General features: G+C 37.5%; 2 protein-coding genes across 8 annotated transcripts in view; one reads left to right on the top strand and one right to left on the bottom strand.

Annotated features, from left to right (window-relative positions):
• Samd3 (sterile alpha motif domain containing 3) overlaps window positions 1-9,893 on the top strand; it is a 47,843-nt gene extending 37,950 nt beyond the window's left edge. For both annotated transcript variants that reach the window (XM_027947404.2, XM_027947405.2), the window contains 4 exons: window positions 1,033-1,233; window positions 8,448-8,619; window positions 9,099-9,181; window positions 9,406-9,893. In XM_027947404.2, coding sequence (XP_027803205.2) covers window positions 1,033-1,233; window positions 8,448-8,619; window positions 9,099-9,181; window positions 9,406-9,690 — 741 coding nt within the window. In that variant the 3' untranslated portion in view covers window positions 9,691-9,893. The remainder of the gene's footprint in view (window positions 1-1,032; window positions 1,234-8,447; window positions 8,620-9,098; window positions 9,182-9,405) is intronic.
• A 1,214-nt stretch (window positions 9,894-11,107) lies between these two features.
• Window positions 11,108-13,605, bottom strand: part of L3mbtl3 (L3MBTL histone methyl-lysine binding protein 3) — a 112,698-nt gene continuing 110,200 nt past the window's right edge. For all 6 annotated transcript variants that reach the window (XM_071613034.1, XM_071613033.1, XM_027947384.2 and 3 more), the window contains one exon: window positions 11,108-12,939. In XM_071613034.1, coding sequence (XP_071469135.1) covers window positions 12,796-12,939 — 144 coding nt within the window. In that variant the 3' untranslated portion in view covers window positions 11,108-12,795. The remainder of the gene's footprint in view (window positions 12,940-13,605) is intronic.

The raw sequence follows: 13,605 nt of genomic DNA on the forward strand, positions 1-13,605 counted from the left end.
CATAAATTTGGAACACTCTGTTTCCAAAGTTAAGTAGAATTTATCTGTAGAACCTTTAGGCATTGGGATTTTCCTTGTGAAAAAAACTTTTATTTTCTAATTAAATTCATGTAAGATTGTAGGAATTTCATTTTCATCTGTTCTGATAAATCATATTTTCTTAGAATTTGTTCTCTTGGTCTATGTCTTGCTAGTCATCCTAACTTCAAAGAAATTAGATCTATCTGCCATTTTCCCAATGTGCTGTTAAAAGTTTTGATGTAAAAGCATTTTAGTCTCTTTCTCATCTTTTCATCATTTATTTACAGGTAACAACTGTTCACATTCTGGTCAGCTTGGAGTTGGTCGACTTGCATTCAAGTTCAGTTCAGCCAAGTTGCTCTCAACTAATTTTTCTAAAAAGATTTTCTTCTAGTTTCCTCAAAGCTGATTGTCTTATATTTTCAAAAAGAATATGTGAGGTATTTCTTAGCTGTTCATACCACACTCAGTGTACACATTATAGCATAAACATAGTTTGATTACTTAGCAACACAAAAAAATCTGCTGATATTATTCAATTTGGATTTTATGGCCTAATTCTGCAGCTACAAAAAGTCATTTAAAAATAAAAAGACAAGCAATAGCAATAACACACCCTTAATTTAAAAACCAGTTTTAAAAATTTCTTCGTAACATTTTGTCTTCTAAAATTTAAATGCATTAAAATAAACAACATCCCTGTTAGATGTGAACTTTCTGGATAATCTAGATTTCCATATAAATGGGTAAATAGAAATTAAAGAAACTTTTAGGTCTGTCAAGAGCTCAGATTATAATTCCATGGTAAGTAACTAATGAGCTAATTTGCTTTCATTAAAACTCTCCCTTGGTTACCCAAGGTCAAGGTCAAGTATAATTACACATGGCCATGCTCCCTTTAGGAGTACATAATTAAGGCATGCAATAACAGTCTGTAATTCAGGTTTTCATGATATATCAAACTGCCACTTGAAATATGAGATTCATTGATATTTTGAAAATATTTTGCAGGAAGAATCTGTTTGTTTAGATTCTGAGGTAGATGAACATATTAACTGGTTTCAGCAAGAATATATGAAAACAGAAAAGGACTGGACAGAAATTGACAAGAGGATGAACCAGACCTTGGAAGTAAGAAGAAAGATGATTGGCAGCAGAACACCTCTGAAGGACATTCTTAAAATGTTTCCTTTCTTGAAGTGCCCTTATCAGGTATTCTTATTTGGTTGTAACAATCTCTGATTATAGCATCAAATTGATTTCCCCCTATTTCCTCTTAGAATAGTAAATGACACAACATAGCAAGATAGTGGATGTGATATTTAGGGTGTATGTACAACCACTGATGGGCAGAAATTTCAGGAAGCTCCTTCAGATAATAGGCACCGGCTGCATTAAAATAAACAACATCCCTATTAGATGTGAACTTTCTGGATAATCTAGATTTCCATAGAATTTCCATAGAGAATTTCCTGGACATATTGTGGAGGTTGGGGGAATCATTACTAGGGATATTTGACAGTGTGAATCATTTCCCCTTTGCATGCTTTTAGATAATTAAGATAGTTTATTAAGAGACTCTTAGGATGCAACATTGATCACAACAAAGTAGATTTTGAGTAAAGGAATCATTTCATAAAGCGATCTTAAAAATACATGAAGTTTGATGGATAATTCAAATACCTTTCTATTGAATTTACTTAGGGTGGTTATTCAAGATTATTCACCACCATTTTAATTTACTTTAACAAAAGATTCATCAAAACTTTTACCCGAGAACACATTTCATGGAAGAATTCAATCAACCACACTGAAAATTAAATATTTTACATATTCTTTTTCAAAAAGAAAGAATTTGCCTATAAGTATTATTTTAATAATAATGTCAATAGCAAATATCTAAGTGTTTACTCAGCAGCAGATATGTTCTCAGGGCTTTATGCAAGTTAATTAAATTATTAATCAGCCACCCTATCTTGTGTTTTTTTTGTTTGTTCCTTTGGGTTGCTAGGAACAGTAATAGCCACTAGCCAGATCAACACACCTGCAAAATATAGTTTTAAAGCACAAACCTGATGAACTGATGGTTTATGAAGTCTTCAAACTAGGGAGCATGTTTTGAATGTCAATAGTTCCTAAAGTGCCTGGCAGAGTCCTGTGTGTGAACAAGCAGTGTTTGTTTGATGCTGAAGGAATTAGCAGGTGGTTGGGAAGGCTGCTGTGAACACTGATGTCACAGCCTTGGGTTCTTCCCTGGAGTGCAGTCCACCAGAGGTTTAGTGATTAAAATAGATGAATTATGGCTAAGAAGCCTTTCAAAGTGCCACAGATGATAGGAAGTCTAAGGCCCATCATGGCTGAGCCAGGAGCAAAGACTACAGATCTAGGGCTTTGTCCAAGTCTCTCGATGTGGCCTCGGTATGTTTTCCCTCCCTATTTCCTTAGGCTTTTCACCTTTTATGTCCAACATGTGTATTGGGGGATGGTGTTGGTAATGACTGTCTATATATTGTTTTAAACAAAAGAATAAAACATTTTTAGTTCCTTTCAGGAAGCATTGCTCTAACTCAACCCTGCATATTTGGGATTTACAATATATAAAGCCCTTGTTGTGTTTCCTAAAATTAAAGTTGACCTTACTTACAAATACCTGCTATCAGCTATCCCTGTAGCAATCCTCTGCTCCACACACCCCACGCTATTGTGAACCATGTGGAGCTTGGGAGTCGTGGATACAAGTGCAGAGGAAGACAGCATCGGTAGGAGGAAGTGGTCCTGGCAGTTAATACTGACCCTCCATTGCTTCCTGTACTACCCTCCTTCCCTCAAAAAAAAAAAAAAAAAGTTTCAACAGAAAATTTAAAAATTAAAAATTTTTTAAATTCACTTTATTAGACTATCTAAAATATTATCAACTTGGGATCTATTGGATGTGGCAGAAGACAGTAGGGGGGGTTGAAGAGAGTATTAAACAAAATTTAAACATCCACATTTTCTAACAAATACTTTGAGATGCTACAGTTTTCATCTTCCTGAGAAGCTATTTCAGTCATCTTCTCTAATAACTGAAGTGAAAGCCAGGCACTATGGCACTATGTCACGTTGGAGGGAGGCGAGGTGGGAGGATGACTTGAGCCCATGAGTTTGAGGCCAGCCTGGGTAACATAACAAGGAGACCCTGTCTCAAAAAGCAAACAAAACAAAACACCACCACCAACAACAACAAAAGCAAACCAAGGGAAGTACATAAGAAGAATGCTAATAGTTTCAAAGGCAGTTTTAAAGAATCTGAGTTTTGCTTTTGGCTATAATGGAGTACTAGACTCATAAATGTGGATGAAGCTGGAAGAACAATGGATGAGGCAGCTGCTTCCAGACATCAGTTAACAGGCATTGCAGAATTCCAATCCTTGGTAGAAGGAAAACACAGAAGATGTACCTCAGTTCTCTGCTGCAGGGTCACTTTCTGGACCACTGCCTAGAAAGGTGGAAGCCAAGCAGAAGATGGTGGTCTCACTGAACTGGATGTGAAGGAGTTGGGGGAATGAAGAGCAGCTGGTTTGATTTGGAGGAGAGTATATAGATGCCCATACGGGGATCCCACAGAGTTTTCGCCTGAGAACTGGACAGCACAGGATGACTCTCCATGGTGATTTTACAGAAAAAGTCTGTTGCAAGATTGCAAGCTGATTTCAGAGGTCACACGATGTTGATAAATAAAAATTCTGCCTGGAGTAGAGAGAATTGCTGAGCACCCCAGGCATACACTTGACACTACAGAAAAGTCCATGCCTTATGAGTGATAATCATGCCCTAAGCTTAATGTTGCCCTGTGACTAAGGACAAAACCCAAAATAGACCTGCCCAAACGAATGATAAAAATGAACTCTGACAGGACCGGAAGAAACAACTGGTAATTTATCTGCCTGCCAGAACAAAATTTAGCCTCCTTTAAAAGAACACAATTTAATCTGAACTCCCTATGGTGGATCACTGCGTAGACAGTGGTGCCACTCTGATTGTTACCTCTCGATTCTGGGACCGAAATCATGGCTTTGCAAGAAATAGCACCACATTTGGACTGGGGATATAGCTCAGCTGGTAGTGCTTGCCTCACATGCACAAGGTGCTGGGTTTAATCCACAGCACCACCAAAAAAGAAAGAAATAGCACCATGAAATAGCACCATGTTTTGAGTGCTGATTTGGACACCTGACCCAACCCTGTAAGTATTGCCACTTAACTGATGCCACAGCCAAGTCTTTAAAAGGCCATTCCTTTGTCCTGTCAAGCCAGTTACTAAAGGGTACGGGAACATGGTAAAATCAGTGAATTCCAGGCATCATCATCGTGGAGAATCTCATAGAGAAACTGAAGGAACCAAATTGAAATTTAGAATGAAAAATAGCATTTATCTGAAATAAACTCTTCACTGGATAGGCCTAATAGTATATTAGAAAACACAAAGAAGAAAGGGTCTATGAATTTAAAGATAGATCAATAGAAATTATTCAATCTGGTAATGAAAAAGGATTAAGATTTATAACCTGTGGGACAAAAGCTGGTAGAAAAGGAGGATTTTCTGCACTAGGCCATTCACAGCTGGGAGTTTAACTGTATGGACATGGGGGAGATTTGTGCCAATAAGTGAATACACTGAGGATAATGAGGGCCAGGTTTTTCACTACTGAAAATTGACAAGTATGGAAAAAGGAAGGTTAGAGGAAGCCCTGAGGTGTTAGATTGGAATTGAAAGTAAGTATCTAACCTCATGGCTTTTACTATTTATATGTACATATACAGTATAGATGTTTGTATGTTTTTTCCTGTGTGCATCTGTATAGATTGTCAACCTAAATAACAAAGGGAGATTCTCCAAAGATGATGAATTTATCTGGGAATGGGCATGGCGTTAGAAGTATATGTGCAATGGTAAACCCTGTGTATTGAAGGACATTAACGCAAGAAGAATATTATAAAAGCAAAATGAGTAGGACTGCATAAGTTGTTTTTGAAACAATAATCACTGGCTACCAAGGATCCATATCAAAGGTGGTGTCAGTCCGAGTTTGGAGAGGCAGCTGTTGGACAGATGTTCTTGCACAAGTATTTTTGTGTAAAGTCGTGTGACCTTTGAGCAAGGTTGTAGTTCTCAGAGGCTTTTTGTGGTACTTTTTGTTATCTGGCATACAGGCAAGTGAGTCCTTTTTTTCTCAGCTATTGGTTTTATTTATTTAATTACTTTTTAGTGTTTGACACATGTAACTCCATTTTGGTTCTGACAACTTTTGCAATATATATAAAAATATATTTGCTAGTTTTGTTGCTATAAGAAATTCTAGTGCAACACCACCTTTGTAGTAAGGAGTACACCTAGAACTGAAATTTTAGTTTCTAAATGCTAATATTAGTTTATTTATTCTCCAATAAAAGGAACCAGGGCTCTTGGAGAAATGGCTGACTCAAAGGCAAGAGCAAAAAATTTAGAGAAAAAAAGCAAAAATCAAAAAACAAGGTGAGCCTGAAATATTGTAAAAAGCTAGAAATTAAGAATGTGTTCATGGACTAGTGAAATATACAAGAGTACACAGGAATCAGCTTAAACCAGCTCCCCACTGGCCAAACCTAGACAACTTGAGACAACAAAATATAAATAATTTAAGGATCAGATTTGAAATCATTTGATGGTAATTTATTAGTCAGTTGTGACATAAACAAATGTGTAAGTAAATAAGTGTAGAAGAAAAGAAAGCTCTACCCTACAATAGAAATCACTAATAAATTTAGAAAGGGTAGAATAAGAAAATTGCCATTTGGTAGTAGACATAGTGACAGCTGACAGAAGCCACAATCATCAATGGATGCTGAGTCTGGTGAATAAAAGTTACATGAGGAAGGAGTTATTCACCTAAACTCAAGATATTTCCCCCCAAAATATTACAACATGTAAATCAACTTTACAGAGGACAAACTTGGCAGATTCCATCTTAACTAAGCAATAAAGGTTAATATCTCCAACACTAGAACGGATTGCCACCTTATACTTGCTGATGCAGTGAGAAACGCTGGCATTTTTGCTCCACATGCATAAATCATGAAAAAAATATCATGTAAACCTAAATTGAGAGATGTCCTACAAAGTGATTAGCCACTACTTTAAAAAATGCCAGGGACATCAAGCTGTTTCAGACTAGAGAATGAAGAGAGTAAAGGAACCTAAATCTCACCTGTGATCCTGAATTAGATCCTGGACTCATAAAAAACAAGATTGGAACAGCTGGATGATTTGAGACCTATAGATTAGACTTTGAGTGACCTTGTATTTAAGGAGAGTTATGGTTTGGAAGTGGTGTCCCTCAAAAGTTCATGTGTGAGACAGTACAAGAAGGTTCAGAGAAGAAAGAATTGGGTTATGACAACCTTAACCCAATCAGTACAATCATCACCTGATGGGATTATTAAGTGGTGCCTGAAGGCGGGGTTTATTAAGTGGTGCCTATGGTGTGGCTGGAGGAGGTGGGGCATGGGGGGCATAGCTTTGGGGTATATGTTTGTATCTGGCAAGTAGAGTCTTTCTCTCTGCTTCCTGATCATCATATGAGCTGCCTCTCTCTGCCACACTCTTCTGCCATGATGATCAGCCTCACCTTGAACCCTGAGGAATGGAGTCTGCTGTTTATGGATTGAGACCTCTGAAACCATGAGCCCCCAAATAAACTTTTCCTCCTCTACAGTTGTTCTGGTTGGGTCCTTTCAGTCACAGCAGCAAAAAAAGCTGACTAAAACGAGGAGTGTGGGGAGGGGGCATGTCTACAGCTTTTTTTCAAGTGGATCAGAAATTGGGGCAATTTACATGAAAAATATTTGTGAGCTTTATTATTTCTTCAACTTTAATGTGAAGTTGAAATTATTTCAAAATGGTTAAAAAGCAAAAACAAAACAAAACAAAAAAAACCAAAAAACTCCTAGGCCTTGGGCCCAGGGAAGTGACATTGTCTACCTTCTTCAGGTAGAATGCTTTTACTTCTGTCTGCTTGATGAGAGAACCATTTTCTAAGGGTATTAATCTAGATTAGCAGTTCACTGGGCAGCCGCATATCCGCACCATGGGCCTCTACAAGAAAGTGCATTCCAGCCTTCTGACAACTTTCAGACCTAATCTTTGGGCAATTTACTTACTTTCCTTTTTTTTTTTTATTAGTGCAGTATAATTATACATAATAGTGGGATTTTTTTGTTACTTATTTGTACATGCATATAATACAACAATGTAATTTGGTCGATTTCTTTCCCCAGTATCCCCTTTCCCTGCCCTCCTGGGGCATCTTGTGACCTCTCAGCCTGCCAAGCAACAGTGAGGCCCAATGAACAGTGCGTAAACTGTTCTTTACAGTTTTATGGAAGGCAAGGATTAAGTTAATGCATAGTAATGTGGATGGCTAATGATCTGAATAATGTTACTCAATGGCAACAAAAAATGTCAACAATGTTACTAATGTCAACAAAAAGAGTGAGGGGGCAGTGGTGGTGGAATTCTCTGAGGGGTAGAATTTAGGAAATGGAAACAAAAGGTGGTTTTGAGAAAAAGGAGCTTCCATAAAGGCAAACTGGCTTTCCTTTGACTTTGTAGTCTAATCTTCTGCACTTAAATTGTTTTGAATTAAATTGGAAGATCTCTGATCTTCCAACCTAGAAAGCACTCCATTTCCCTTTAAGATGCTATGGTTAGGAGCTTTCCAAGGGTTGCCTCCCAAAGTCCAGAAGTTTTCTTCTTTTGCCTCTTGTTGGACACTGCCAAAACCTAACAATGGTGGGCATTTGACCACTGAGTCACATCCCCAGCCCTATACTGTATTTTATTTAAAGACAGGGTCTCACTCATTTGCTTAGCACCTTGCAGTTCCTGACCCTGGCTTTGAACTCACTTTTCTCCCGGTCTCAGCCTCCCAAGCTGCTGGGATTATAGGCAAAGTTTTAATTCTTAAATGATTTTTCTTTCAATTCTAGAAATGGAAAACCTGCCATTCCATAAAATAAGTGTTCCCTAAAGCTTTAATTCTACAGGTTTAGAATTTTGTCATGTCCATTATTTATCTTTTCTTATTCATTTTAGGCTTTCATTTTTTTTATCCTCCCTCATCTTAAGTACTTACTTTTCTACCAAAGCTACTAAAATAATTAGTATGTATTTTAAATCAGCATTCAAAGGTTAACTTTAAAGTTATTTACTTCCTTACATGATGTATGTATATATAATGATACACATGGAAGTATATGTGTGTGTATATTATTTATATTATATATATGTATGTATATGTGTGTGTGTATATATATATATATATATATATATATATATATATATATATATATATATATATATATATTAGCTTTCCTTATGATCTGGTATTGCTTTCTTCTTTTATCAGATATTCAGAGAATTCCAACTTCTTACAAGAACAGATATTTATAAGAAAACAAGGCACATTTTGGAATTCTATTCAGAAAAAATACTGACTGCTTTTTCAGTTGTGGACAATCCAATCAACATTGCATTGCAAGAAAAAATGAAAGAGTACACAGATGAAGATATGTTGAAGTGTTAGTAAACCTGGGGTCGGGTGAGCCGGTCTGTTATCTGTGTAATGCAGGATATTTAGGAAAGCTCTGCTTTGGTAATAAGTACAATTCAATGAAACAACTGATGTGGGGGAAAAAAACATTTTTTCAAATGGGGAAAATAGAGGTATGGATTTAAAAAGTACACTCAATACTGTGAAATTACGTTGGGGGAACTAGTACCTGTTAGTTTTATTATACAAATTACAAACTCGACAAGCTTATCCTGAAAGCTGCAGAGTACAGAATTCGTCTCTCCTGGCAGTGACCTAGAAAGCAAAACATGAGGTCTCCAGGTTTATTACAGGTTGACTTAAATAAAAGGTTGTGAAGCATTCCTCTAAGGCTTGCTTGTTCTCTGTGGAACCTAACTGTAAGAGTCCAGATGTTTTAACACCAGCTCTGTTTACAACTGTCGGAAACCAATTTTTACTCAGATACCAACATGTTTGCTCTGACAGATATGAAGATGACAGCCACATGTTTACTCCTCCCAGATGTTTTCGGGGATGATCCCAGCCTTTTTGCAGTTGTGAATGAGAAGGTACGTGGTGTGTGAATGGCCACTGGTTTGCCATTCTACACCTCCATATGGCAATTTATTTAAAAGCACCATAGTGGTCCATTTGGAAGTCTGTTTTGTCATATTTGTAGATATGCTACATTGTAACAAGCTCATTCATTGTGATTTTATGGTTCAGTTCAGGCATGTTTGATTATTTAGCTACCTTATCCATCACGGGGTAGTGACTCTCTTCTTTTTCACAGGTTCAAGTGTCCACGCCTGTGTTGGAAGTTAAAAACCCTTTCAGCATCGACGTCTGTGAGTTTTCTTTATATTTAGACAAAGAGAAGCTCACAAAGGTGGATGACTGCGTGACAGCTGTGGCGGCTCTAGTGGCTACCTTTCATGTGTTTGGGATTGAGTGTCCAAGAAGACTGTCCCAAACCCTCAACTTCCTAGAGACATGGATCTTTGATACGCATAGGCCCTGTTTCCCTTCTTTGAAAAAAAAGGAAAGGGAAGTAGGATTTCAGCCCCCAGTTACTTAACAGCTATTAAATATTGTATCAGAATTTATCTCTGGAACAAGCTTTATAAAAAATTGTTTTGATTTAGGATTCTGGTAGAGGTAGTATTATAAAATCATCTATAAAATCAAAGATATTAATGAATTTAAATGCCTTCAATCTTTACACTCAAGATACTTAAGTTCTTTGTGAAATTCTGTAATAAATACTACTGAAGCAATTAACACATTCTTTCTTTTGATTTGTGTTTTTAAAATTTCCATGGTCAAAGCTTTACTTTCAAGGGTGCCCTCCTTAGTTTTTAAAAAAGATACTCTGCACTTCAGGCAAACTCAAATCCTTCCCGTTAGGATATGGCCTTGCACATAATTTGATGTGCCCAATTTTCAGCTGCACATTTATGGCCTGTGGGTAGCCTCCCTGTCTTTGGTCTGACTTGTAAACATCCTAAACTTGAAAATTTTAATTAAGGGGCACATACCTGTAGTTCTCTTACCTTGATGAATTGTCTGGTCCCAACCAGCTGGTTTCCTTCATTCACTTATTGAGAGCAAAGGTACCGTAGTACTGAGGTCTCACATTGCCAGCTGATCTTGCTGGCCAAGCTTCTGCTGTGTTCTGTGTCCACCTTTTATTGCTTCCTTCCCAGGGGAGTAGTGCTGCATGCCCACTCTCCACTGCCCAGAGTCCCACATGAAAACTCTGCTCTGAACAGTGGTGGCACAAGAATTCTTGCTTGGGTCTAAAAAGACTCACTGTACTCTTACTTTTTTTAGAATATTACGCAGGGAAAAGCTACAAAACTAGTTTGTTTGCAATTCTTCAGTACTACAGATTGAACCCAGGGGTTCTATACCACTGAGCTACATCCCCAGCTCTTTAATTTTTTTTATTTTCATAGAGAATATCATAAGTTGCATAGATTGGCCTTGAGTTTACACTCTCAGGGATAGAGTGCTGAGATTTCCATGGAATCTTGTACCATCCTAATGATGCTTATGCCTTGCCTCTACCATACAATGGCACGCTGTCTAGACTGGATGTGTTAAGTATGATTTAGAAATCTCATTACAACATATGCTTTAAACTAGAAATGAAAAATTCTTGATGTGTATAAATCCTACTTGACAAAACCATGTAATTTTAAGTTTTTTGTTGTTGTTATTGCTCATCATATCTTGGGACATAGTTTGACAAACCATACTAAATCCTAATCCTAGAGATTTATTAGATAGCTGCCCTTTTTCATCTCCTCCTTTTTGTGGTCTTGAGGACCAAACCTAGGGCTTCATGTTGCCGGGCAAGCACTCAACCTCTGAACTATCTCCCGACCCCTACATGGCTGTCTCAATACCCTTATGCTTGATGTTGTCCATGATCTTGTTCTACCTCTCCTGTGTGGCAAGCTTCCTTAAAAATCATACATGTATAAAGAAAGTATCTGTAATTAAGACTTTATTTCATTTATATCAGGTATAACAAGTGCAACTTGAATGTACAGATTCTGAACAGAACATAAAAAAGGGGGAAAAACCAACAACGAAAACTTATTTATCAGTTTCATGCAAAGAAACGAATGGGACACTGCAGATGTCACTGACCCTCTTTTACCTTAAATCATGACAAATGCAAAGGACTGCTAACAGATCCCAACAGAGCACATTAAAGGAAGTTCTACATCAGGAAAAAAAAAAAATGAGAGCAACTAAGGAAAGGGGTGGGACTTTCATCAGAATTCAGACAGCATGCTACAAACTTACTTTCTATTTTTAAAATAGTCCTTGAATAAATGTCTAATCCTGGAATTCAAAAGTACATTGAAAGACTGACAAAATAATTTACTTTTTCCCTTAGAAATGCATTCTTACAAAAGAAACACTGCCAACTATCAGTTTATAGATAATCAAGGGTTTTCGTTTAAAGTGCATCCGAATGCTCAGATAGTGAGACAAAGTATTTTACAGAAAGGGGAATCCTTCCACAAGGGAGGTTCTTGAATGACTGCTTTGGGATTCACCTTCCTGACCTATGAGCACAGACATTTGTGTCTGAGGGTGCGGCTCCCTCACTCCAGGCCCGCAATATAAAACCTAGACACTTGTTCTTCAGCCAACCCTGAAGAAAGTCTTTGGGTTTGGAGGACACCTCAAGACTGGAGACAGCTCTTCATGGATTAGTGTTTCCACCAACAGAATGAGCCTTTCATTGCTGAAAAGCTACTTCAATGACAATTAGAGAAAAGCTCAAGATAATCTCATAAACAGTTCAAGAGCCCTACAAACAGCCCCCCACTGCAATGTAACCACACATTCCTCTGGTACCATCTGACTCTCGTAAACAACACAGGCACCACGATGTATGAGACTGATGCCACTCAGATATGCTACCTAATTTATTTATGTTTATATATTTTATTTTTCAATTCCATTCTTTTATATACATGTTTTTGGTAATTATAGTAAAGATGCTGGTGAAAAGTAATTTGTTTAAGATTTCACATAATGCGTGCAAAAGTAAAAACACTGATTTGAAGAAAAGTAATTTTTACAACTCTTCGGCCCCAACAGATGATGGCAAGCAGTTAGGCAATACCATGACTTGCAAAGTTATACTTAGCATCATGTTGCAATTCAAAATATGGCACAAATGAACAATACAGGTAACAGTCCCACTGGCTAGACTCAGCCAGGTTTTGACTAATTTGGTATAAGTTGAAATTCAATTATATAAAAAGGTTTCTGAAAGTACTGAAAAAGAAAAAGTGTACATGAAAGAGAATTCAACAATGTTTACAAAATGCCAAAGTTCTTACTCTGCCCCCCCTTACCATAAATAATTAATGAGGTTCCCTTTCCCCCACCCCCCAGCCTCAAAAAGATTTACAAAGATAAATTTAGCTCAGTGAACAGAACCAAAAGATGACTGTTGTTAGACAGTACCTGGTTAAAAGCTCAAGCACTTTCCTAAGAATTCATATATATTGTCTCTTGAGGAATATAAATATCAGATAGTGTTGCTCTTTTGAGTTTTCGAGACTTCTCGCTTAGGAGTTACATCCGTCCTTGTGCTTTGAATAAAACATGAGCTTTAAAGCAGAAAGCTGATGGTACTCAGAATCCACCATCTTCAAAGTTCATTGTGAGAATTCTTCTCTGCAGCTTTGAACATCAGAATAGAATTGAAAATTTTGAGAGCAGGGCCCAGCTTAATGCTCATGATTTTAACAATGTCCGTTTGAGTCATGAGTAGAAATGCTTCTCCATCGATTTGCTAAAATATGGGGAAGAAACAGAAGAACGTGGATTAGCCAGGAGTTGTGCTGTGGAAGCATCCAAGGTTAAGTTCTTGCTGGCCTCCACACAGGAGCTACACAGAGGCTTGGTGTGCAACTGCATTTCCCAATATTACCTAACCCAGACGACTCAAATTTGGCCTGGGAGCAGAGCCCACAGGAAAATGAAAGTGCCCAGCCCTTCTTGTGATTCCCATGAGTTAGGTGCCTAGTCAAGAAGAACATAGGAAAATCTAGGGTGCCCCACATCTAGTTCAGCAGACTTTTAAATTAAAGATAATAAGCACACAATGTGGACATAAGCCAAGGAATTCGAGAAAGTATTCAGCTTACATGCTAACATTTTTTTTTTTTTAATTTGTCCTCTACCATGAAGGAAAAAGGTGACAAGGATGACATTTACTTCTAGCATAGTCATAATTAGTCTTTACATACATAGAAGAAAAATAATCAGCAGTGTTACCACGTGGGTAACAGTAAGAAAGACCCTCCTCTCTCAGGGCTACTTCTAAGATAAACGGCCTATTCGTCTAGAGAGCACTTCCTGGTTCAAAGACACACTGCCACAAAGATGATGTCTGATGTTCTTGGTGGAGAGATTTTATAGATTTTTATTTTGCATGACTTTCAACTCTTGGGGCATT

Source organism: Marmota flaviventris, chromosome 6, assembly GCF_047511675.1.
Source record: "Marmota flaviventris isolate mMarFla1 chromosome 6, mMarFla1.hap1, whole genome shotgun sequence".
NCBI classification, from domain to species: domain Eukaryota; kingdom Metazoa; phylum Chordata; class Mammalia; order Rodentia; family Sciuridae; genus Marmota; species Marmota flaviventris.